Here is a 25,636-nt window from a genome sequence, read left to right as displayed (position 1 = left end):
TCGAAGCACTCAAAATCCCTCCGGTGATCCCGTTTATAAATAACGAACGGTCCCTAATTAACCATTTTCCTTGACGATGTTAGGGATTTACTTCAGTGCCTAATGCTTTCTAATGAGGCGAGTATCTCCAATATGGCGATGTCCAGATCTTATGACACGCCGTGCAAACCCCTAATATATACAGTCTATGGTTTTTAACATTTCTCTAGTTTTATTGCATCGTATTCAGCTCCAAAAGTCCTCGGTTCAGCCCAATTCGGCCGTGTGTGTGTATAAACTCAAAATATGTGTTACATAATTCACATATCTGCAGTGAACCTAGTATGGTTCTACTTTGTTCATAGACGTACAACTTCATAAACTGATATGTTGCCTTAGACTACGGTAGGCTAATGCAGCTACTGCTAGAGACGTTAGATATAGATACTTTATTCATCCCCAGAGGAAAATTTCAGAACGTTATGTTATACGTTAGTAACTAACATTATAACAACTTTTCATTCAGTTTCATTCAGTTATTGACAACGTTATCAGCTACATACACAGCCAAAAATGTTACTTATATATTTGTATATATAAATGTTACTTATATACTTACTTAAATATTACTTTCATCGGTGGCCACCAATGGTGCATTTCTTCCGAATGCTGTGGAGTTGACCCCATAGACAGTAAAAGAAATGGACGAACAGACTCCGTCGTTTTCAGTGGGAGGCCACTGAAGGTTTTTTCAGTTGGCTTGCCATCGTACTGCGCAGACTCGCACTTAACTTCGTGACGTCAGCCATCAAACTGAATCTTGTAACTCCTGATAGATGGTTCACATAGAAATTCATCTCACACTTCCTTCACCTTCAAAGTAATCAAAGTTAAACATTTATGTATGTATTATTATTAATATCATCCTAACAAGTGATATCAAGTCGTGTTAATGTTGAAACTACCAGATATGATCATCTTCAAACACAATCATGGTAAAACAAAACAAAAAAGTTATAGCCTTGGTCTTTCCACTTTTCCGACCTACAGTCAATCCATCGAAAACCTCTGAAATGATTAACGTTAGTGCCGTTTTTTATTAGGTTTACTTGCCTCTATGTAATGCTTTACCTTAACTCATTGAATGCCAAGCTGTTTTCGGGAGCTTTGTCCTAGAGTGCCAGCAATCTAGACCATTGTTGATGATTTTTGTACAGCCACAGCATATCCTGTGTTATAGCTATGAACACATACAATGGCTTGTTTAAAAGGTGAGACTTTAAGCTCTCTTTAAGTTTTCATGAAAATCGCTGTTTTTTTCCAGAAATGGAGATATAACGTCTTTCATGAAATATGAAGTGTTGCCTGTTACTTACTTGTGTAAACTTTCCGGGAAGTGATCAGCGAGACCTGGCGAGACTGCCACCTAGTGATAGACCCATGAAAATGGCCTGGTTTTGACCTGACGTGCATGCGTCACTGATTCGACCCAAAGCGGCAACCGAGTTATGATAAAATGTCCAGATTGTGCGTTTTCATGAGTTTTCGATCGTCATATATTTCATTTCCATTCATCACAGAGTTCCCAAAATCACATATAAGGTGTGTTTGAGTGTCTAGTTTCGTAATTAAAAAAAAAAAAGCTAAAAACGTAATATTAAGTTTTTGGCACTCAACGCATGGGAAGGAAAAACGTAATATTACGTTTTTGGCACTGAATGAGTTAACATACAATGGTATTGTAGGCTACATAGCTTTGTTCATGAGTTTCCGTGCTGGCAGGACTTAGCTTCTTATCCAAACAATACGGTTATCTCCCTACTGTGCGACAGGCATAATAGCGTCATATTACGTCAAACGTTAGCTTCCCTATAACCGGACTTCTTATGGGAACCACAACGTTACATATGAGGTAGTTGAGCCTGTTCTGCCTTCTATTGTTTATGTAGATAATACAGAAGCTACAATGTACAATGCAAATAAATCACTGTTTTACACCATTAACGAGGCTCAATGTATCTCCACACTTCATTGGTAGACTTCCGAGGGTCCTGACATTTAAAACGAGACATTGAGAACTTTGAAAAAGCACTGGTAGTTTACTTACAAGACGATTTATACAGACAGTATCTTCACGAAGTTTAGCGTTTGCAGCCATCTTGAATTTAGTCACGATAAGTCGAGCGACGAGTATGAATGAACAGGTATGATAAGGGATCAGATTCCAAAAATAATTCCGTGGAAATGCATGGATTCCAGTTGCTGCTACTGGAAGAAACTGGAATCCATGCATTTCCACAGAATTATTTTTGGGATCCCTTATCATACCTGTTCATTCTTACTCGTCGCTCAACTTATCGTGACTAAATTCAAGATGGCTGCAAACGCTAAACTTCGTGAAGATACTGTCTGTATAAATCGTCTTGTAAGTAAACTACCAGTGCTTTTTCAAAGTTCTCAATGTCTCGTTTTAAATGTCAGGACCCTCGGAAGTCTTGCAATGAAGTGTGGAGATACATTGAGCCTCGTAAATGGTGTAAAACAGTGATTTATTTGCATGGCTAGCCCGATGCCGAAGCACCACCATTGAAAAAGCTGTTGGTAGCATCGGCTAACTAGCGCCAGATTTTGGAGTGCAGGGGACAAGCCGAGATGGGCTGAGACATACGTTCACACTCGGTATCATGTTTCAACACACTTTAGGTCAATATCACACCGGAATTCTCCTTTAAAACTGTGAAAGACAGAGCATTTACAGCACGTCCACACCAGGGGGAGCTATCAGATTGCTTGTCTCTTGACTTTAGATTGAGTGTTAAGTTGTGACTCTACTTCTCTCTTTTTTATGTCTAATATATATATATATATATATATTTCGACATAAAAATGTTTATATATACACAGCTCTGGAAAAAAAGAGACCATTGTGAAAGATCATAATTCCAACGACTACAAACCCATTAGTCGCGCTAGTGACGTTAGCTCATTCACAGCCACACTAGATTGTACAAGCATACCAGCAACAGCTCTTAATTGGGCTTTCCTTGCCGATGAAAATACCATGAGTCAGAGGATTAAACACATCAGGTAAATTGTATTCGTCCATAGACTGTACATTAGATACTGTTAAGTGACATAGCAGGCAGCAAGATTCAACCGTTAACTAGCATAACAGCTAATCTTAGAGTTTCATTACGTTGGTGACGTAGTGCTACATCTTTCGAGACGAGAGATGTAGTCCACTAAGCGGATTCGCACAAAACCAACATAAGTTTTGAAGTCTATCGAACAACAGTACTTTCTTGACGTGAAAAATTATCTTTTCATTTCACACGCATCATATGTGAAATTCGTGGCACAATTCAAACTGGACCAAAAAATAATTGTTACCTCTCCATTAACTCCCATTCATATTTTTTTGAAAGATAGGTCCCTTGTAGCGGAAGTAAAACGGAAGTCACTGGAACACTCTATAGGCTACATTAAATGGTGGGTGAACTTTCTGATGAACTTTTCTTCTGATGACAATTCTGATGAAATTGCCCAAAATTATGTTCAGTTTGACAGATAGTTAGCTAAATGTTTGTTTACATGATTAACTTACAACCTGAGAAAACTAATGTAAAGTTAGCTTCGTTGTTAGCATGCTAGTAGTCTTTCGGAAAGTTAGCTCATGGTAGCTACCTTAGCACAATGGGTGTGTATGGCAGATTATAACAATATCACATATGTTTTCGTGTAAATATACTTGTCTTGGTGCTACTTAGTTTAATTCAGACTTTATCATTGAAATTGGTGTTTCTGTCTGTAGACAGTTTTAGCTAACAATAGCAGCACATGTTGGTTAGCTTTTGGCTAATGTTAGCCGATGTCCATTCACTCATTACCCATTTGCATTCATAGCAGTGATATAGCAAACTTTTATTAAACTGACTAAATGAACATGAACTAAAAGTTTGTTTTCTTATGTTCTTTTTTATAGGTTCTTCATCTTCAAGATATAGTGGATGTGGAATATTTATGAGTTTGAATGTTGTTTGTTCATGTTTTATCAATAATAAAAGGCATTCCTATAGCCTACATGATGAATTTCTCTTCAACTTTTAATAAAACAATTAAATTAATACAGTAGCCTAATCTTAAAATAAAACAACATCTACAGAACTTAGATTAGTTCATATTTTAATGAGCTTTTTAACCTATAGTTATTTTATACAACTGCAACTTCTGAAACAATAATTTAAGTGAACTAAAGATTTTGATTTTGTAAAAACTAGAATGGTTTAAGGCAATCTGTTTCCACGAAATTTTCTAGTAATGGCAACTAGTTCGGGTTTAGAGTGAGTCCTTGTGCTGTTCCTGGTGGATGTTTTGGCGCAGGACTTTATCTCTGACTTTGAATTTGTCATTCAGGCCTTTTTCAACTTTTCTGAAAGCCTTCAGTCTTCTTCATAGTAGACATGAAGGGTCTGCACACACCCAGGGACAACTCTTTGCAAGTCACTATTTCTTGTGTCTTGTGTCTCCATAGTTATCTGTACAAGAACAATACATGTAATATTACATCATGCATCATGGTAAGAACATTCATGTCCATCGCACGTGGGATAACTTGCACAATGTCCTTCCTCTGGAACCTCAACAGTTTATCTTGCGTCCCTCCCAAACACTAAAAAGTACTTTGGGGAGTACTCGGTGGGGAATTTTTTTTTTTTTTTTTTTTTTTTTTTTTTAGCACAAATAGCATAGCCTGACAGTGCTGGTACCACATATTTTGCTTATCACCCACCAGCTTGTTTGGGACCCTGTAAAGTAAAAATAATTTGTCAATATATTCTGTGATAGTTATGAACATTCGATCTGCAGGATAGTACAGCAACAGGTATCCTTACCATTCATTCTCTCCAACAGCCCATTGGTCTGGGGGATGGTATGGGCAGCACAGGCTCCTTCTGATGCCCAGGTTTTGGCATAATTGATCTGTCAGAAAAAAATAGTCTTAGAAAGAGTACTGTCAAATTTCCAGAGTCAACTGTAAAGAAAAGTTGCTCCTACCTCATGTTGCTCACAAGTTGAGAAGTTGCTCACACCCACGGTCTGAAAGATTTTTAATTATTTTTTTGAGGTCCCAAACAGAAACCCTCCCCTGCACTCTTGGACTTAAGGGCATATGCCTCGATCCATTTGGTAAAATAATCATGTTTTTATCTTGGTTGGCGAAGGGTGGAGGGGGTTATTCCTTCATATGCCTGAGACTGTTAAGCATTTATCTGTTTTTAAAGGAATTATCCGGAGTAAAATGCACTTTAGATCAATTTACGGATGATTGGGAGTGCATACGTTGAGTTGACATCAAAATCATGTCATTCGGATGTGTTTTCAGAAAGTTCGATTTTACTGTTTTTAGTCAAAACTCGTTAGCCTGGAAGTGACCAGGGCATGTCATTTCGCCGCTACAAAACGCTATTTTTATACCTCTTCTACAGTTCCAAACATTACACTTACGTGGTAGTGAGTAGAAGGTCCCTAAAGCCAAACCGAAGTATCCCGAGATCTTTATGTGGTCGGATAGAGTCCAGAATGAATTTCATCAAGCCAGTACCTTTCCGGAAATGTTGCTGCTGCAGCTGGCATCTTTAGGGGAAAGTCCGTAGGAGTCGATTGCATCACGTCGTTGCACGACATCACGTCATATTTCAAAATTCCAACCTGTTAGTAAGCTGTTGCTGTTGCATACAACTTCATTTCAATTTCGAAATAAATACTGGACTATGTTTTTTTTTTTTGTTTTTTTTTAAACTGCGGCGAAATTGTGAATTTCCAGAGCGTGTTACTCCACACTCGGCAATCGACTCCTACGGACTTTCCCCTACTACTCCCCTGTACTCCCAATCATCCGTAAATTGATCTAAAGTGCATTTTACTCCGGATAATTCCTTTAATGTCAATAACAAAATGCTCCAAATGTTTTATACTGCTTTTATTGAAAGTGTTTTAACTTGCTGTATTACTTGCTGGTTCGGAAATGCCACTGAGTCTCAGAAAAAGACAATCAGAAAAACAACTGCCAGCAAGTTACTTGGGATAACACCATCGAGCATAGAACACATTTACAAAGACAGACTGGTTAGAAAGGCCAATAACATTGTATGTGACTATACACACCCCCTGGTGTCTCATTTTAAACTACTGCCATCTAGGCGTCGTTTCTGTCCACCCCTCCTGACCAAGAACAGATCCAAATTCTCTTTTATACCACAAGCCATAACAGCTTTAAATCAGTTAAAATAAGCTAGATGTCCAGCTGGCCTGGTCATACCCAAGGGTGTATAGTGTATTATAGTGTGTGATGTATGTTCTTCATGTTATGTCTGTCTGTGTCTGATGTATGGACTATTTGTTTGGTGTCATATGTCTGATGTCCTGTCATGAAGTGCCTTGCGACTGCCGCAAACCCAACTGCCCCACAGGGACAATAAAGTTATCTACTACTACTAGATGAATGTGTATTTAAATTGGGTCATTTATGTAGTAGAAATGTGGAGTCATCATTGAAGTCAGTGCCTTCTTGACCGAGAAAAAGCCAAAAATGTGTTTTGGCTTCTAAAATTAAAACGATCATTGTATGTTACACTGATTCTTGTGGCCATATCGATGGTCCTGTTCTTCATATGTACATTTTCAAAAATCGCTATTTTGCAAACGTTACCAGCACATCATTAGACTACTTGTTTACATAAATCACGCATTTTACATATTTCCATGTCAGATGTCCCGCGAATTGACAGAATAGGCTAGCATATCCGACATTTAATTAATGTGTTAGCCTACTATTGCGTTTGTGCCTATTCCCCGCTCCAGCCAGGGAGACGGATCTGCCCAGTAGGAGTTAAAGGAGAATTCCTTTAGACATTGAGAACTTTGAAAAAGCACTGGTAGTTTACTTACAAGACGATTTAAACAGACAGTATCTTCACGAAGTTTAGCGTTTGCAGCCATCTTGAATTTAGTCACGATAAGTCGAGCGACGAGTATGAATGAACAGGTATGATAAGGGATCAGATTCCAAAAATAATTCCGTGGAAATGCATGGATTCCAGTTGCTGCTACTGGAAGAAACTGGAATCCATGCATTTCTACAGCTGCTGCTGATGGTGGTGGTCCTGGCTGCTGCTGGTGGTGGTGATGGTGCTGCTGATGGTGGTGGTGGTGGTTCTGCTGCTGGTGGTGCTGATGGTGTGGTGTGAGAGGCACTGTACCCCAGTGTCCTTACCTCACAGGGTGTGCGTGTGTGGTGTGAGGGGCACTGTACACCAGTGTCCTTACCTCACGGGGTGTGTGTGTGGAGGGAGGGTGAGGGGCACTACCCAGCGTCCTTACCTCACGGGGTGTGTGGTGTGAGAAGCACTGTACCCCAGTGTCCTTACCTCACGAGGTGTGTGTGTGGAGGGAGGGTGAGAGGCACTGTAACCCAGCGTCCTTACCTCATGGGGTGTCTGTGTGTGTGTGTGGGGGGGGGGGGGTGTGAGAGGCACTGTATCCCAGCGTCCTTACCTCATGTTATTTATAATTTTTCGAGACCTGTGCCATAAGAAGAGCCTCAGGTGGCCTATGAAATTGTCTCTATTCATATATGACAGTTGGCTTTTCAGTTTTTTTAGCAATGAATTGCTTTGTTCGGCCAACTGTGAATTTATACCCTGGTGCTGGGGGTATACAGCGTTGCAGCCTGTAATAACATTAAAAACAAAAAGGAATTATTTTTATGTAGGTTACATAGTTTAAAAAATAGTGTGTAGAATAGTGTGAGTGCTGTGTCATCCAATACCTGAATTATTCCTCCAATGGAGGCGATCTACCAAAAACCAGGTTTCATTGAAAAATTGTGGGTCCCTCCTGATGGCGTAAGCAAATCATATATTTTCTGAAAGCCTGCCACTTGTACATGTCATTGAACATACATTATATATAGGACATATCTTACCTTCCTGCAAACTTTGACGGTCATAAATCAATACATGGACTTTCAAGGAAATACATTTAAGAAAAATCTTTATTTGATCATTTCAATTTCAAATTCAAATGCACCAAAATTGTTTCTGCCAAAGAGGAGTTCTTCGATGTCTTGCCTCTGGAAAAAAAAGTATGGTTATGTATGGTATTTCACAGACGGATTTGTCCAAGGTGACATGCAAATAACAACAATACAACAGCTACATTTAAAAGTAAACAATTAAAAAAAATTGGTAAGAATACACCAAGGAGAACAGCAATAATAATTATACAGGGCACTGTATATAACATTTTATGGGTCTTGCCGGTGTTAGTGGTGATATCTTACCTCTACCCTTCGATGGGTGGGAAGGAGATGTAGATCCGGGATCTAACAAGAATAAAGAACAAATACAAATGGAAATTCATATGCCCACTCATCACAAAAAAACACTGGCTGCCATTGCTAGTATCAGTGTGCAAAGTCAATAATCAATAAAATGTAAAAATAATACTATCAAACACTAAGTTCCACCAATTGGCAATGCAATTTTTACATAAAATGTTTCGGGTCTTGCAGGTGTTAGTGGTGATATCTTATCTCTACCCTTCGATGGGTGGGGAGGAGATGTAGATCCGGGATCTAATATATAACAACAAGAATAAACAACAAATACAAATGGAAATTCATGTGCCCACTCATCACAAAAAAACACTGGCTGCCATTGCTAGTATCAGTGTGCAAAGTCAAATCAATAAAATATAAAAATAATACTATCAAACACTAAGTTCCACCAATTGGCAATACAATTTGTACTGGAAGAAATACCATTTAGATGGCCTCCAAAAGCTGTACAGCTGTCTTGGTCCCAGTCCCATCTGCTGTGTCTGCTGGTATGACAACATTGCAGAATGAAACAAAGGTGAGATTTGGTGTTGCTTCATACAATAAAATACATTGTGGTGAAATGTAAAGGAAAGAAAAAAAGAAAAACCTTCTGTGTCCATGTTCTTTAAAGTTATGTCTGTGGAATGATAAAGTGAGAGTTGTCTTAGTGACCTATAGTCATCAGAGCGGATTGATAGCATCAGATTGAATTGTATGAGCAAAAAGGAGAAATGAGCACTTATAAAAAACAATTTGATTAGCTTGTGGTGAGTTCAGGGTCACAACATCACAATTCAGATTACAATAGGCTACCTTCATCTGCAGTACTTATGGCAGCTTCCACCATCTGCTGTGCAGCTAATGTACATAAGATCATATCATAGAATTAGTATCATTGTATCATGGTTAAATGTAAAGGAAAAATACTTGTGTTACTTCTGTTTAAAAACTTGTAAAAAAAAAATTGTGTTCATGTTTACCAAAATTCTGTCTGCGGAATGATAAACTGACAGTTGATTTAGGCTATATTTAAGTGACGCTTATATCTAAAACATGTTGTAGCATGTGTAAAGCAAACTGATGTCAAGCACAATTCAGATTAAATCTACCTTCATCTGCAGTAGTTATGACTACTTCCTCCATCTGCTGTGCACCTAAGGTACATAAAACAAAACAATAGAAGTATTTGAATTAATTTTAATAATTTCAATTTGTGTGACTGTCGGTATTTATTCATTCATGTTGCCTTATGTTATACACAACAGGTTCTAATACTGTATCTAAATGCTTTCATTATACTTGACAATTGTTTTAAAGGACAAGTTCGGTATTTTACACTTAAAGCCCTGTTTTCAGATAGTTTATGATTAAATAGAACGTTTAAAGGAACACGCCACCCAATGTCAGTAGTAATATATGTTCTTACCTTAACTTTCACGAGTTGAGTCATACCTCTCCCGTGTCCGTACGTGCACTCAAACGCTCTGGTGCGCGGCTGGACTGTGTTAGCATGTTGCTATGCTAGCGGGCTTTGATGGCATCTAAGCGTAGAAGTAATCAAAAACATCCACGTTTTACCGACTTAAATACAGTTGCACGAGTAGTTGATAGAAATGCTACGGCCACGCAACGTGAAACGTGGCGATTTTCCAAGCGAATAAACCGGAGAACTACAATGTGTGGCGCAATAGCACTTGGGAGTACTTCGACCTAGCGTAGTAGTATTGTTAACACCTAATTGTAGATCCTATCCACCACAGAGTTTAGAATCCATGCTGGATCGACCCTCAGCCTCTCCCTCCCCTCTGAGCGAGAGAGAGGCACACACACTAGAGATGCGCTGATGGGCTATTATTTCAACCTTAACTGCATAGCAAAACTTATCATCCATCAGCCATCCATCAACACCAAAGTTTTTTGACCAATTTTCGAAACGGCACCCGCCCACCATCCGCTGGTTGTTTTAATGTAGGGGAGAACTGGTACAATTGTAACAGCGGTACAAATGTAACAGTGTTTTATTCTCAAGATATGGTGTAGCTACGGAAACGTAAACAGACACATATCATGTAATTATGTATAATCTTACAGCCATCCAAATATGAATGGTCTACTATAAATACGACCAGAGATATTAAGCAAAAAGGTGCAAAATTCAAGCATCGCGATTTTTTATTTATTTTTAACCGCAACTGTTTGTTTAAGTTTGCTTTGTGAAATTTGAGTGTGTGGACTTCAATCACATGTCATTCATATCTTCAGTCCCTCTGTTTCAAGTTAACATGAGTCCTATTTGATTTATGTAGTCACAGCACATGCAATTAAATGAAAATAAAAACATGACCTGTGCGGGTCAGTTGTAACACCAGTCTCTATGGCAAAATGAACTGATTTTATCGCGAATGCACGAACATTGCGAGTTATGGATTATGATTTTTGTGCCGCCATCACCCAATTAAAGTTAACACAGCAACTTGAAATATCACTGTTGGACCAAATGCTTCAGACATGTAAGAAATAAGCAGTTTATCAACTATATTTACTGGTTTTATCAAGTGGATATGGCCAAAATAAGCATATTTAAAGGTTATTGTGAGCTAGCATAACACCGTAATATGGTCTGCAATGGCTAATCAATAATGCAATAAATTAGCTTTAACAGTCATACATTTGGACTTTTTTTCTTGATTTTATATGAAAACAGATGCTCTTTGTTTAACCCAGCACTGTTTTGTGTTAAAATATGTTATAGGATTCACGATTTTAGCACTGTTACATTCATGAACTGTACCGCACTTTTTTATGGCTGTTAAGTTAAATTATTGACAAACTATAACATCTTTTTTAAATTCTGTTTCAACTTTCATGGAGTAGACATGTACGACTCTGTTCTGGTCAAATTTCACAACTCTCAAGTCTATCGTCTTTGTGTAAATCGAGTTTGAATTGGAAAAATAAAAAAGTGTTACAATTGTGCCGGTTCTCCCCTAGGCTATATGGGTGATGCAGCGCTGCTGACGTGAGGCTAGAAAGCCTTTGCCTGTTCTAGGAAGACTGATCCAATGCAGCAAATATATTAAAAGGCTAAAGTCGTACATTGGCTATGTTGTAGCCTATCCCCAGAATATCAGCAGCAAACTCAGTCTCTGTCTCGCAAAACAGTCTCCAAATAAAACGCACATCGGCCTGTTGCCTTTTCTGCCAGCTTGTGAAAATATATCGTCCAAAATGCTTGATTGCATTGCATTCTCCACATATTTAGCTACATTTTCATGTACCACATCAGCATTTTTGTTCAGTGAATCTTTTGTAAATTGCTTTACAATTACCGTCGGGCCTATAGGCCTATTGCCTGGCTTGCCTCAGCTTCGTCACGTCCTTTTACAATTTTATCATTGTAATAAAAAACGCAATTTGCCACATGATTTCAACATGCTCCTGGCCTACTAATTAATGCCTATTGTACTTTATTTTTTGCAAAAAGAAAGAAATCCTTGATAAAATAACAATTCATTCACATTATAGGCTACTTTACACACTGTTATGTCAGGGTGACTGAAAGCCTGTTCTGAAGACTCCCATTCATTTTGACTGCACGAGCGCGTCTTTTTCAGACAGACAGCGCAATTCATTTTAAAGCAATTTACAAAAGATTTACTGAACAAAAATGCTGATGTGGTACATGAAAATGTAGCTAAAAATGTGGAGAATGCAATGCAATCAAGCATTTTGGCCGATATATTGTCACAAGCTGGCATATAGGCAACAGGCCGATGTGCGTTTTATTTGGAGACTGTTTTGCGAGACAGAGACTGAGTTTGCTGCTGATATTCTGGGGATAGGCTACAACATAGCCAATGTACGACTTTAGCCTTTTAATATATTTGCTGCATTGGATCAGTCTTCCTAGAACAGGCAAGGGCTTTCTAGCCTCACGTCAGCAGCGCTGCATCACCCCCTACATTAAAACAACCAGCGGATGGTGGGCGGGTGCCGTTTCGAAGATTGGTCAAAAAACTTTGGTGTTGATGGATGGCTGATGGATGATAAGTTTTGCTATGCAGTTATGGTTGAAATAATAGCCCATCAGCGCATCTCTAGTGTGTGTGCCTCTCTCTCGCTCAGAGGGGAGGGAGAGGCTGAGGGTCGATCCAGCATGGATTCTAAACTCTGTGGTGGATAGGATCTACAATTAGGTGTTAACAATACTACTACGCTAGGTCGAAGTACTCCCAAGTGCTATTGCGCCACACATTGTAGTTCTCCGGTTTATTCGCTTGGAAAATCGCCACGTTTCATGTTGCGTGGCCGTAGCATTTCTATCAACTACTCGTGCAACTGTATTTAAGTCGGTAAAACGTGGATGTTTTTGATTACTTCTACGCTTAGTTGCCGTCAAAGCCCGCTAGCATAGCAACATGCTAACACAGTCCAGCCGCGCACCAGAGCGTTTGAGTGCACATACGGACACGGGAGAGGTATGACTCAACTCGTGAAAGTTAAGGTAAGAACATATATTACTACTGACATTGGGTGGCGTGTTCCTTTAAGATTGAAATTTGGACACACGCTGCTGTCCTGAGAATTTTTGGTTTCTGTGGTAGCGTGCACACTCCAGCCCAGTTGGTGGCGATAATGCACCTTACACCGTCTTGCCAATTACAAGCAAACCACTGGCATTTCATTGAATACACAGAAGAAGCAGAAGATCGCTGTCTTGAAGTATTTTGCAACAGACAGCTAAAAATGAGGCGATTTTGTGCAGTTCCGAATTGCAGGAAAATTCGTAGCAAAAAAAGTTGTCACAGACTTCCTTTCAACGATCCAGAAAGGCTAAAGTTGTGGCTGGAATTTCTGGGGTTGGATGTGAGCACACCTGTTGAGAATCTGCAGAAAGCTGATCACCGTCTCTGCGGTCTGCATTTTACTGAACTTCGCTGGAGGTCGAAAGAAATCGCCCAAAAAGCTCTTTCGCCTGAGAAATACAGCGGTTCCCACATTACCTCCTGGGACGACAGAGTTGGAAGAATTTGGGGTAAGAACTTATTTGTTATGTCCATAACCTGTCATGTTCACATCATAAGCCTAACACTAACCCTGGCCTACATGAATGAAAACGTAATGATTCACGTAGGCTATCATTCACATCGTGTAAGTTCCAAGACATTTTAACATTAGATATGGTTGGACGTGACAATAATTTGGATAGCGTAGTAGCCTATGATACCGCGACTGCATAAGACTACAGAAAGAATACAAACAACCCCATATCCGTTTCCGGCAGCGGAGTAATACCGTACCTCACTGCACATCCAATACAAGTCAATGGAGTTGGACAAAAACTACGATAAAACCTGTTGGAAAGAATCTCTTGCAGCGATTTTTGTGTGAGCATATCAGTGAACACCCCTGACCACTCGGTGAGTTTCACGTCTTTGTAAACGAAAGTTTAATGCGTTTTAGGAAGGATTGTTCCAGTGCACCTATGCAGCGTTCTGGAGGGGGGGGGGGGCGCTACCACAGAAATCGAAAATTCTCAGGACAGCAGCATGTGTCCAAATTTCAATCTTAAACGTTCTATTTAATCATAAACTATCTGAAAACAGGGCTTTAAATGTAAAATACCGAACTTGTCCTTTAACCTAATTGTTTATGTTTTTGTAGGGCTGTCAAAATAACTGATTAATTTCGATTAATTTGAGGGGAAAAAAGATTTAAAAAATAGCGCAGATTAATTGATTCCGTATGACCCTAACCGTTCTAGTCAGTAACCATGAGACTGTAAAATGAAGGAGAGAGAAGAAAATGTGCTGCCTAGATCATTGATTGGAACATTTACTTTTAACAAAACGGCCTGATGGTGTTGACAAAAATGTGTTGATTAAAATAAAGTCCTCTGCAACGTCTGCAGCAAGAAAAAATATATATGCCATTAATTTAGATTAATTAATCACAGAGTATGTCATTAATTCGATTAAATTTTTTAATCAATTGACAGCCCTAGGTTTTTGTCTTTGAAACTTTGATTCTGTCTATGTTTGTTTTATTCTACCCTTGGCATGAGTTAAATTAAATATATAAATACATGCAGAATACAACTCGAGAAACAACACTGCCACTGTAGACATAACTTACTAATGTGAAAAGAAATCTCATTGTGGCATTTTAAGATGGCCTCCAGCTGATTTCTGCCATAAAACATTGGCTTTTTTAACTGTAGCCCAGCAACAACTACTGGCCTGCCCTGCAGGGACTTGTAGGGGACCCTCCCAGCACCTCCAGCCTCCTCTGAAAGACGTGTGGATATTATGCATGCATACAGTATGTTACACAGACAACAGTGTAAGCCTGAGCCATTTCTTAACACTGCTCTTTCAGAAAGAATACAAGAAAAAGCGTACTGTATTTTGTATTGAACAGTTCTTGCACTTTTTTGTGCAGAACACTGAGGTCTTCCTTCGATGACACAGGACGTGAGAAGCCAGCTGCAAAAGTAACAACAGAAAGCAACAACACACAACAATTATTTTGATAAAACTGCATTGTGTATGTGGCACTAAGGCCTGAGTCCATTTATGTAGATTGAAGATGAGTGCTACCTTTGAAATACATAGCAAATTTGCTCGAGGTGTCTGACGTGTCCAAGAACACTGCGGCCTCTTTGCTGGACACCTCAAACACCTCCAGTGTCCCACAGCTCAATTTGTCTATGGAGACCATGGCAGTCTCCACCCCCATAGCCTCCAGCTTGGGCTCCTGCACCCAGAGTGCTGCTGCTTCCTTACCATATCTCTCTTTTGCCTCTCTCCCTAGAGAGGACCACTGGACTCATTGTGCCTGAGAAAAACAATTGTGCATTTAACAATTCAGAGTCTGCAAAGTAGTTCCGATGTTGCATGGATCTTTACTGTAAGTCATTTAGTGAATGCATAGGAATCCTCCATAAGAGTCTGGATATGAGTACCGTTAATGAAAATGGCCCAATGACTCAAGGGGCGGCACCAAGCATGCATTTAAAAATATCACTGCATGCAATTGAATAACACTAATACCAATGTTTACAGACTGATTCCAGACTTCGATGCAATTGGATAACACTACGACCAATGTTTACTGACTGATTCCGGACTTTAACGGTGCACCGTTGTCGTCATTACTCATCGCCAGAGTGACTCGCTGAGCAAAATCAAATTGTGCTTTTGCGAGAACTCTGGATTTCCAGGGTAGCCTTGGGCTAGCCGCAATCCTTAATAAAAAAAATTCTTGAATTTCCCCTTGAGGATCAATAAAGTATCTATCTAAAAAAAAAGTTTACCAAGTGTGCCCAGTACATCAGCCGATACTTATGATGAATGCAGTTTCATTATGTACTAATGTATTGAGTATTTCCCCAATGCACCCCAGGGAATGTAAATAGGGCCACTATGTGCAACAACAAACCAACAAACTAAAAGCATCAATTAAATATAATATTCACCTTTATTTTTTAACAGGTCCCGGCAAAAGAGATTATATGCCGAGAGTTCTCGGACGTGCCATTTTCTCTTTGCCGGTCGGGGTTGTGAGGGAGCAACAACCCTTTTATGGTTTCCAATCCAGTTATGAAAGGGAGAACACAAAATGATGAAATGGTATTACATAAACTGAACTGAATTTGAACAGTTATTCTGTATTTGAATATTTGTATCAGCATTTGTTGTGCATTAGAATTTGACATGATTTTTTTTACACATTTCTAAATCTTACTTCAATGACGCAGGTTTCCAGGCCTGTAGCTATAGCAGCCTCTTTTATGAGGGGTGAACCGACTTGGGTCATCCCCTCATTGAAAAATTGCTTTAATTTTTCACGAAGCTCCTCATTTATTTTAGTTCTTTTTGCTATAATACAAAAAGGATAGAACTAGTCAGTATAGAAAAGACAGCATTGCAGTATAGACCCAGCATAACATACCATCTTTCATAAGCACATTAAAACATTTCTAGATCAGCAACTTTAAGGATTACCTCTGTCTGCCATCTTCAATTTGAAACTTGAACAAAGAAAAATATACAAAATACAATTAGTAACCATGAAAACCATGAAAAAAATCTTATGATCTTCATGTCATTGTACAACAAATCATATATTTCTGCAATGCTTGTGTGTAGATGTGATTTAAACCAGATAGCAAGAGACTGGCGGACCACTGTCGGTCCATTGGGGGCATAGCTGGCGGTCCGCTGGCATTTTGCTCATCGGTTCTCTGGCCCAATATTTTGCCAATATTGGTCTGAAATCTTTTTAATTTGTTCAGTTATATTTCATGACAAGTTAAATTTAAGAGATGGTGGTCCAACGACGGACCTCAAGTGGCACGTCACCGGCGGTATACCACCAGCGGTCCACTATCTGCCAATCTGATTTTGCTATCTGGGAAACTATAATAAGTTATATTCTACCTTTCTATGGTAATAGAAATACTACAGCTACACTACAGCAATACTGTAGTGTCGTTGGTTCTGGTATTGTTTGGTGGTTCTGGTATGGTCTGGTATTGTTTGGTGGAGAGTTATTGAAGAGTGAATGCTACCCAAAATGCTTTGAGTGTTCTTATGTGCAAAGCCATGTGTAATATTCAGTCCCGTAAATTACACATTAAGGGCTGTATTTTGGGTCACCAGCGCATGGCGTAATACTCGTTATTCACCCGCGGAAAGTTGAATTCGGTATTTTGCACGTTTATTTTTTAAGCATTGCGCCCAGGGGTGTGGCAATTAACAACCTAGGGAGGGGACTTGCGCATTGTCTAAAAATCGCTATCATACACCACCTAAACCTGGTCAGAAGTCAATGGCGAGTTGTTCATATGCTATTTTAAGAGCGCATGTCAACAGTCATATTGGCAGGTGCACGCACCATCCTTCTAACATTCATGAACGCACACCAGCGCACGTCCATGCAAAGCATTAAATTGCACGATTACAATGGGAAACATAATTAGAATAAAGATATTACGAAATACTGTACATCTCATGATGAGTAGTTATTCACCATCATTTGCAAATTGGTAATGACGGTTAAAAGTGATTAGGGGAGAGGCGAGAGACACGTATATGGAGCACAGGTTAAAGGGAATGACAGATGTCATTCTCATTGGTTTAAAATGATGTTACGCCCCAAACACACCCATATGACTGATTAAAAGACCTAGGAACACCTTGTTACGCCATGCGCTCCACTTTTGAGAACGAAACCCCTCCCAATGTGAACTGGACATCCTACTAAATTTGAATAGACTTTTGACGAGTGACGATGCACTTTAGAATGTCATGATGGGGCCCTAAGATACTTGCACAGGGCGTTTAGAAGAGCAAGGTCATTGTTAAGTTGTTAATGTCTTAATGTGATAAGAATGACAATGGCAAATTGTTACAAAAGTTCTTATTATAATGCATGCATGTCATGTTTAGAAACAATCATGGACTTGTGCAAGGAGTAGTAGCATTCATTTTAATTAGATCTGTTAAAACATCATACCATTTATAGCAAAATGTTCTAGGCCTGCATTATAACTATCATTACAGACGGGAATCCTGGTGGTGAGTGTAGGGTAATGTAGTTTTCTCCCGAAAACATTTCAACTTCCGGTCATAGAGTGTTATAACAGGATCGGCGAAATGCACAAGAAAAAAAAATTGTTATTCATACTTTCGATGAAGCTTACACTCAGGACCGTATAGGCCTACTACGGAAAGAAGATTTTCTCCCTCCGGAGATCACTTAGGAATTATTGAGTGATGGCGTTTGCGCATGTGCAAATAGATAGAAACGAGGCGATAGGAATGAATGAGTAAAGTTTTTTTTTCCGCAAATGCACAAGACGTAGGCGTATGGAAACGACACCTTAAATCCCTGTCGGGTGAAACTGTGAAAATACAAACAAATAAAACATAAAAAGTTGTGATATGCATGAGAAAAAATGCATGAACTTACTTCCAGCCAGGGTAGGAATTTTACGACGGCCATGGCCGTCGTAGCCCCTTGCGTTGGCCGAGATGCCCCTTTGAAAATCAGTGGTTTACAGGCCACTGTGGCCTTGGTGCCCCCTTCTCTCAATATTCTGGTTTGCGTCGGACTAATAGCGTATTTTATTAGCCTATGGCCTGACAAAATAATCTTTCACAGCACAAATTATTGTAGCATTTTACGCAGTGGAAAAGTGACAGCGCACGGCAAGAAAGTAAGTGCGTCCAGATTCCCATTCTTCTCAGTTGAACTACTTGCGAAGTAGCCTACTCGTCATACAGGCATCACAAGTATCACATCACATGAAAGAGCTTTTTCTCAGCTTTTAAAAGATGTTAGCCATTTGGTGAACAGTTCGTGAGACAAATAAATAGATTAAATTGAATCATAAATTCTAGGATCTGCGCCCATCTCCCTACCCATTCATCTTGGAATACTTAACGAACCCTTCGTTACCGAACACGAAGGTTTAAAGCAGTCCCCTGTACAGTTAGCCATTCCAGAGTAATCCGGTTTTGAATTTGTGGCAAATTTCGACATGCATGTCTCCAAATTTGGGCTTTAAGTTTCACAACGTGTTTAATTTTTTTCCTATGTGATTTCATAACACGCCAAATACAAAATAAATGTTACAAATATCGCCTAGATGTCGGTAAATATTAAAATCAGAGGATATACAGCTAAGTGTTTGTTAAAGTAGCCTTAATGATAACAAAATGCTAAGCATGCATCTAGGCTATTTGAGTTTCTTAAAGCTGAGCTGTGCTTAAATTGTTCAATACATGATTTCATAACAGGCCAAATATAAATTAAATGTTAAATATAGCCTAGATATCTGTAAATATTAGATGATCAGATGATTTACAGTTCTACACTCTTAGAAAAAAAGGTTCCATCCTTTGATACATATAAGGCACCCACAAAGGTGCCAAATGGAACCTTTTAGAAAGGTTCTTTATAAAGAACCATAGAGCGTGCCATTTTTCTGCATTGAAATGGTTCTATATGGAACTATACTACTACTTCCACTAAAACTATTATTATTATCATCATTTTTTCATTATCATTATTTTGGGTTTGTTTGTTTATGGTGGTGTAAATGGTATAATAATACATTATGTAACAGTTGAACTAGAACAAATATGATAAATACAAATAGACAACACATCAGTTGAAATCCTCATAATAAATTGTATTCAATATTCCAGCAAATCAATTTACAAATGATTCGGAAAAGAATTACAATATTTACAGATTGGGTTGCAACATTTTCTCAACACGCAACACTGGGGTGGAGGGCTTAGACACAGAAAGATTGAGGCGTCTTTCTAAGAAATGCAGAGTGTGACGAGCCCCTTTGGGATACTCTACATTAAAAAGAAAATATAAACAAAAAATGCAGGCAAGCCCCAGGGAGACATCAATATCCGGGGATGGGCCGATGACAAAATTGCAGTCCATCTTGACGGAGACCATATCTGGATCCAGCGCTGTGTTTTCGCAGCGGATCATCATCGTGGGAGTAGCTGCTGATGGTTCTTGTATAAACATGGTACATTACAAAATCCATTAATTCCCTTCATATCATTACTTTTTCACTGCATACATGCTATTGAACAGTCAACTAACTAATTGTTGAAGAAATGAAAAAGCTCTTTACCTCATTGATATAGTACAAAAGTTTGGGAGTTTCTTTCAACAATGTAGGCAGCAGCAATACAGGAGCATTATTTAGTATTTAGTAAAACTGACATAATTTTATGCGAGTTGTCACCTTGACTTGGTAATGAAGTTTGTAGAAATTATAGCATTAGTCTGAAAACGTCATTGACCTACCTTTTAATCTCAATGGATCCGCTTGCGAAATTACAGCTGTTAATGAATCCAGAAGTGGCCCCTTGGAGACGCTCAAAATCTGCTCTGCAGTATTGTGCAGGTAACTGCTGAGCACGGAGTCCAGATCCTGCCCAAATCTCAGCTCCATTTCATAAAGTAGCTACAAAAAGAAGAAGAATTCTTAAGTAACATAACACGATTTAAAATCAAAGATGATCCTCTCTAAGATGTCAATTGTATGCCCCTGCATTGCCTGAATATGTGCATTGATTTACATGGATTTTTTTTTACTGCTTACCAGAAGAGGGACTTTAAGGAAGGGACATTGTTTAAACAGTTCTGTGGTGGTTGCAGTGTTGTATAGAGGAGTCCGTGCATGAAGAGTTCTTTCCATCCTCCACTTTATATTATCAAAATGTGGCCTGTTTTTTTCCAGCTCTGCACTGATGGCCTTCATGTGTTCACAGATGCTATGAACGTCTTCCCCTTCCACTGACTCTGTAGTGAGCTGAGGGAAATGGACAAGGGGAGAGGAATAGATAAACAGAAAATAAAGATAATCTACGTATTAATTAAAGTACAGCAGGAAGCTTGAAAGACTACAAAGAGGAGCATTGCATGCACCAGCCTACTGTACAAATTACAATTAATTTATCTTACTTGCTGTCTCCTTTTTGGACTTGTATGTTTGTCCCCTTCTCCTGATGGTCGCTTCTGGCCATATTTCATCTTCATCTCCATAACTTTATCCATATGTACAAGAGTCCTCTCCTTTTTACATTTATTTTTTAAGCACTCCAGTAAAGTCTCCTAAGTAAAGAAAGGGGTCATCCATATATACACCATCAATGTAGAAGTTGTCAATGCAACTTCAAAAGCAGAGCAACTTGTTGAACTACAAATGTGAATAACAATACTTGTACTTACAAACCCAGAGAGGCTTCCATCCATAAGAAATTGATGCCGGGGTTATTAGTGTCCCCAGGACTTCACTGTACATTTTATGGTTTGGATACCTACATTCGGGAAGAAATGTTGGGTAGTTTAGCCCATATGTCATGCGATGTGCACTTGACAACATAAGGTTAAAGATAAATAACTCACACATATATATTAACACCAGACTTACCAGGTATAACGGGTCATGTCATCAAAAAGAAGGTTGATCAGTGCAGTCCGGATGTGTGACTTGTCCTCCTTATAAAACGCTGGGTCTTTTTTTAATAGGGCTTCCCTGACCTCTGGGCTGAATGATGGTAGTGTATAATTTGTTGGCCAGGCAGTTGTTGTTGTGTTGGTAGGGGTTGTTTGGGTTGGTTGTAGGGATACTAGGAGATTATTATTTCTAAGAAAACAGACAGACAGACAGCGAGTAGATTTAACACAGACCAACTGAAAACATTTAAATATGACATGTTCATAAAAAAGCTCCAACTAAGCCAGATGGATAAGTTGACCTTGACATAATCAAAATTTTAGGATGCTTAAATAGTGTTTTTAAGGCAAAGCATGGGAACACCTTTCTAGTAATGGAGTAATAAAACAAATTATTCCAAGAACGGTTGTACCATGGTATTAGCAAAATTACAAAGTTCATTGATTGATTTTATTTTATTTCAATATAGTACCGAGCTGGCGGAAGATTTTTATTTTTCTAATTCAGAAAGAAATTTCACTTGTTGCTTCATGCGGGGAAAGAGGCGTGCCACCATAGTCTCAGTGAAACCAAGTAGTGTCTCTCCATCAATTTCTTCATCTAAATACAAAAACATTGACAAAATGCAAAGTATAACACAAGAACTGTGCAGCGAAACAGTGTTTTGCTACAATTAGCCTAGTTGGCAACACATGATACACAATTTCATATCATGTACCTTTTATACACAGCATGATGAAGGCAAACAACAGCTTTATCGTCAAGATTATAGAGATCAAGAGAGTGATAATCTTTTTCTTCACCAGGTTTGGTGATAATCCATTGACCTCCATCATTTGTGATTTCAAAAGCAAGTAGTTGCGAAAACAAAAGCCAACTGCCCCTGAAGCCAGGGCCGTTTCAAGGAATTTGGGGGCCCCAAGCAAAATGGACATGGAGCCCCCCCCCCCCACCGCACGCAAAGCCTACAGGAACCACCGCATAGACATACAGTTTAAGTTCACCCACAGTTTATATAAATACAAAATTTTGACAGTGCAATACTGCAGTTGCATATATATACTGTGCATTAGTTTTGAACATTTGCAAAAACACCACCGTACCATAAAATCCGATATAAATGCAAAAAAGTGCACAATAACTAAATCCAACATACTTAAACACACACACACTCACATTAACATTTTTCAGTTCTCACAAAGTGAGAAAATAAAACACTGCCATCTTATGCAGAAAAAGGATGCCTTGTTCAAACTATAAAGAGTGCAGGTTGTATAGCAATTTAAAAATCCAACATAAATACAAGTACACACACACACACACACACACACATAAGATTAACCTTTCAGGCCATCTTCATCAGTGGAGGTATCCTTAGGAAGAGCCGGAGGGCTGAGAAATTTAAGCAAAGCACCTTGAGGGAGAAAGAAAAGATATGTTAGCATTTCCATATTTTGATATTTAGAAGGGATGCAGCTGCTTTCACAACTACCAATGCTTACTGTAAAAACATCCCAAGCTAATGTTATACATTGACCTAGGCCTACTTGTAGCTTAACATAGCATTTAAGATTCTGCTGTTTGAGAATTAGACAGACGCACCTGATGCTTTAAAGACAGTAAACAGCTGGCGTGCATGAATACTACTAGACATGAATGTTCCAGTCTGCTTTGATGCACGGAATTTATCGTGTGGTTTTCCTAACCCCCATTTGGTAAATAGATTATCACGGTCGAATAGTTAGTAGGCTATAGCAGAGAAGCTATGCCACTTTCATCAAAACCTATTACAAAGCTATAGCAATGTTATGTCATTAAATACGATAAACAGTGATTCTGGAACAGATCTGCGTCTTCCTTATCCCGTTAATAAACATATTACAGTATGTAACCATATTCCGTCCGTTCGAAAAAAAAAGTTGCGCTAACTGTTCTAGTTTGTTACAAGCAGCATAAACATTTTTTGCTAGGCTAGCCTTCCTGCTGCAAGTAATTACACCATTTGTACAAGACAAGTAGAGCTATTTTATCCAGTGTAATTTATCACTTACCACTATCTTGTTTTTTCTTGTCATCCTCTTCCTTTCTCTTCTGGCTTCCGGACACATAACTCCGCTTCATTATGACTGGAAAGGTTTTATATTTTCGCGGCAGCAGCAGAGACCACAAACCTGGCTGGCTGGCTGCTCACAGCGACTACTGAGAGGGGCCCCCTTGAGGGGGATCCTGGTATTGCCGGTAACAGTGTTGTTGCACTTTACTGCATTGACTATCAAAGGGGCGCTCACAGTTTGTCGTTGCATTTTATTCTTAACCAGTCGTTGTCTTGGGGCCCCTGGCCAGCTCGGGGCCCCAAGCAATTGCTTGGTTTGCTTGCCTTCTAGCGACGGGCCTGCCTGAAGCGTATTATCTTCTTTAATTTGATAAAAATGGGGATGTCCTCCTCAATCACATCTAACACAAAAATGTCATTGATGGTGTACTTAACATTGTCAAGGCAAAGCTTGTTGACAACCGTAACATTCTCCTCCTGTCCAAAGTCTTGACCAAATCTCTCTGTGAGACGCAAACGTACTTGTTGTGAGAGGGACCTCACAGGACAAGAACAAGCCTTTTCAGTATATTCATCCTGCCCTAGGACATCCACAGATCTTAGCTCCCAGCACTGCCTAAGTTGATGCCATTTGGCCAGTGTGAGGCAGATGTTTTTGAAATTGAAAGAATTCCGGGCAAGCCTTTTGAAATATTGATGTTTCCCTTCAAATCTCATACACCAGAGGTGTTTTAGGGGTCCAAATGTGCGAATGAGTCTATGGTAATGAGTCAAATAATGAAGTTTGGGGGTGATTTTTCCTGGGAACAATGAATTGAATAGGGAGAGAAAATGTCCAATCTGAATTTCAAGGTAATGTATAATGCTCTTTTTTATGGATGGGGAGAGAATTAGGTCACCAACATCCCTGCACAAAAGGTATCCACAAGTTTCCTGGGGTGGTTGCTGGGGAAACGTTTGTGAAACTTTTGTGGGCAACACTTCCGGTGGAATTGTTTTGCCGCCCTATGCACCTGACTCCTCAGCTGTGTTTTTAGCTGATCAGCTGGCAGGATAATAACATTGTTGTGTAGTCGATCTGCTGCTATATAATATTATGGATTTAAAAAGCTCGGGAACAACGTGTGCTGTTCGGGGATGTACGTACAACAGGACTAAACTCAATAATTGGTTGAAATCGGAGTGTTTTGACCACAAGCCGGAAAAGAAAGCAGTGTTCGTGCCCGAAATGGTACAGCTTCCATCCATTGCCCAATGACGACGATGAGGCTAAAAGGAACTGGCTGAAAAACCTAAACTTAAAACATCCTCCGAAATGGTGTTATGTCTGTTCGTTTCATTTTGTTGACAATGCACCAACTGATGAAAACCCTTACCCAACACTTTATTTGGGTTATGAGAATCCACCTGAGAAGAAACGCAGAAGAGTCGTCAGGATGACTGTTGACAGTCAAGTCGCAACAACAGGTAGGCTTGGCGACTAAATTTGGTATTGACGCAAGTTTTTTTAATGCAACATTACGGTCGCATACAGTAGGCTAGCCTATTGCCTACTCACGGCATCCTTGATTTCTGCGCTTAAAAAATGTTTAAGTTATACTTGAATGGTCGTAGATTAGCTAGCTTGAAAATGTTGCCATGTGCTACGAAATAATGATTTACGACGTGGCTATTTACGTAAGTCAATGTGTAACTTTCATCCTTAATTTAGAAATTAGGCCTATCAAATTATCATATGCCATAGGTCACTACCCCGATTACAGTAAACTGGGCCTACTGAGTTTCAGTAGGTCAGGCCTATAGGGGGACACAGAGATTAAAAAACATCGACTATATTCTGTTCACCAATGCTTGTTTAGATCCTCATACAATTATCTTCACCTATGATATGTCTCCATCTTATTATTAGGCCTACCTGCAGACCAAGCTGTGATGGTGTTTGAGCAACCTCAGACCTTCGAGGATGCCCAAACACAGTGGATGGATCCAGCTCTGGAGGACCATACCTACTCCAAAGGATCTATCATTATATGTGACTTGCCCATCATACCTGCCCCCTCATTGTCCATCACAGAGATTACACTGAAAGGTGATAAAGACTGTCTGCTGTACACAGGGATTTCTCTACTAGTGTGCACCACTCTTGTCTCCTGTCTTCAAGGTTTTGCGCCCCAGTCATCAACAATGCCAGTTCAAGATCAAGTTTTGTTGACACTCATGAAGC

The 25,636-nt window shown here is 39.3% G+C and overlaps 1 protein-coding gene across 1 annotated transcript in view; it reads right to left on the bottom strand.

The window, feature by feature from the left end:
• Window positions 1-6,175: 6,175 nt before the first annotated feature.
• LOC143133510 (uncharacterized) overlaps window positions 6,176-25,636 on the bottom strand; it is a 43,588-nt gene continuing 24,127 nt past the window's right edge. Inside the window, exons 6-11 of the mRNA XM_076293274.1 lie at window positions 16,106-16,239; window positions 15,837-15,960; window positions 14,959-15,168; window positions 14,761-14,844; window positions 14,495-14,647; window positions 6,176-6,201 (exon numbers count right to left, since the gene is read on the bottom strand). Coding sequence (XP_076149389.1) covers window positions 6,176-6,201; window positions 14,495-14,647; window positions 14,761-14,844; window positions 14,959-15,168; window positions 15,837-15,960; window positions 16,106-16,239 — 731 coding nt within the window. The remainder of the gene's footprint in view (window positions 6,202-14,494; window positions 14,648-14,760; window positions 14,845-14,958; window positions 15,169-15,836; window positions 15,961-16,105; window positions 16,240-25,636) is intronic.

Source organism: Alosa pseudoharengus, unplaced genomic scaffold, assembly GCF_046254945.1.
Source record: "Alosa pseudoharengus isolate Yale_2024_CS ecotype anadromous, Long Island Sound unplaced genomic scaffold, YU_APseudo_1.1 YU_APseudo_1.1_scf_2, whole genome shotgun sequence".
Taxonomy (NCBI): domain Eukaryota; kingdom Metazoa; phylum Chordata; class Actinopteri; order Clupeiformes; family Clupeidae; genus Alosa; species Alosa pseudoharengus.
This window is presented reverse-complemented; position numbering and strand designations above follow the sequence as displayed.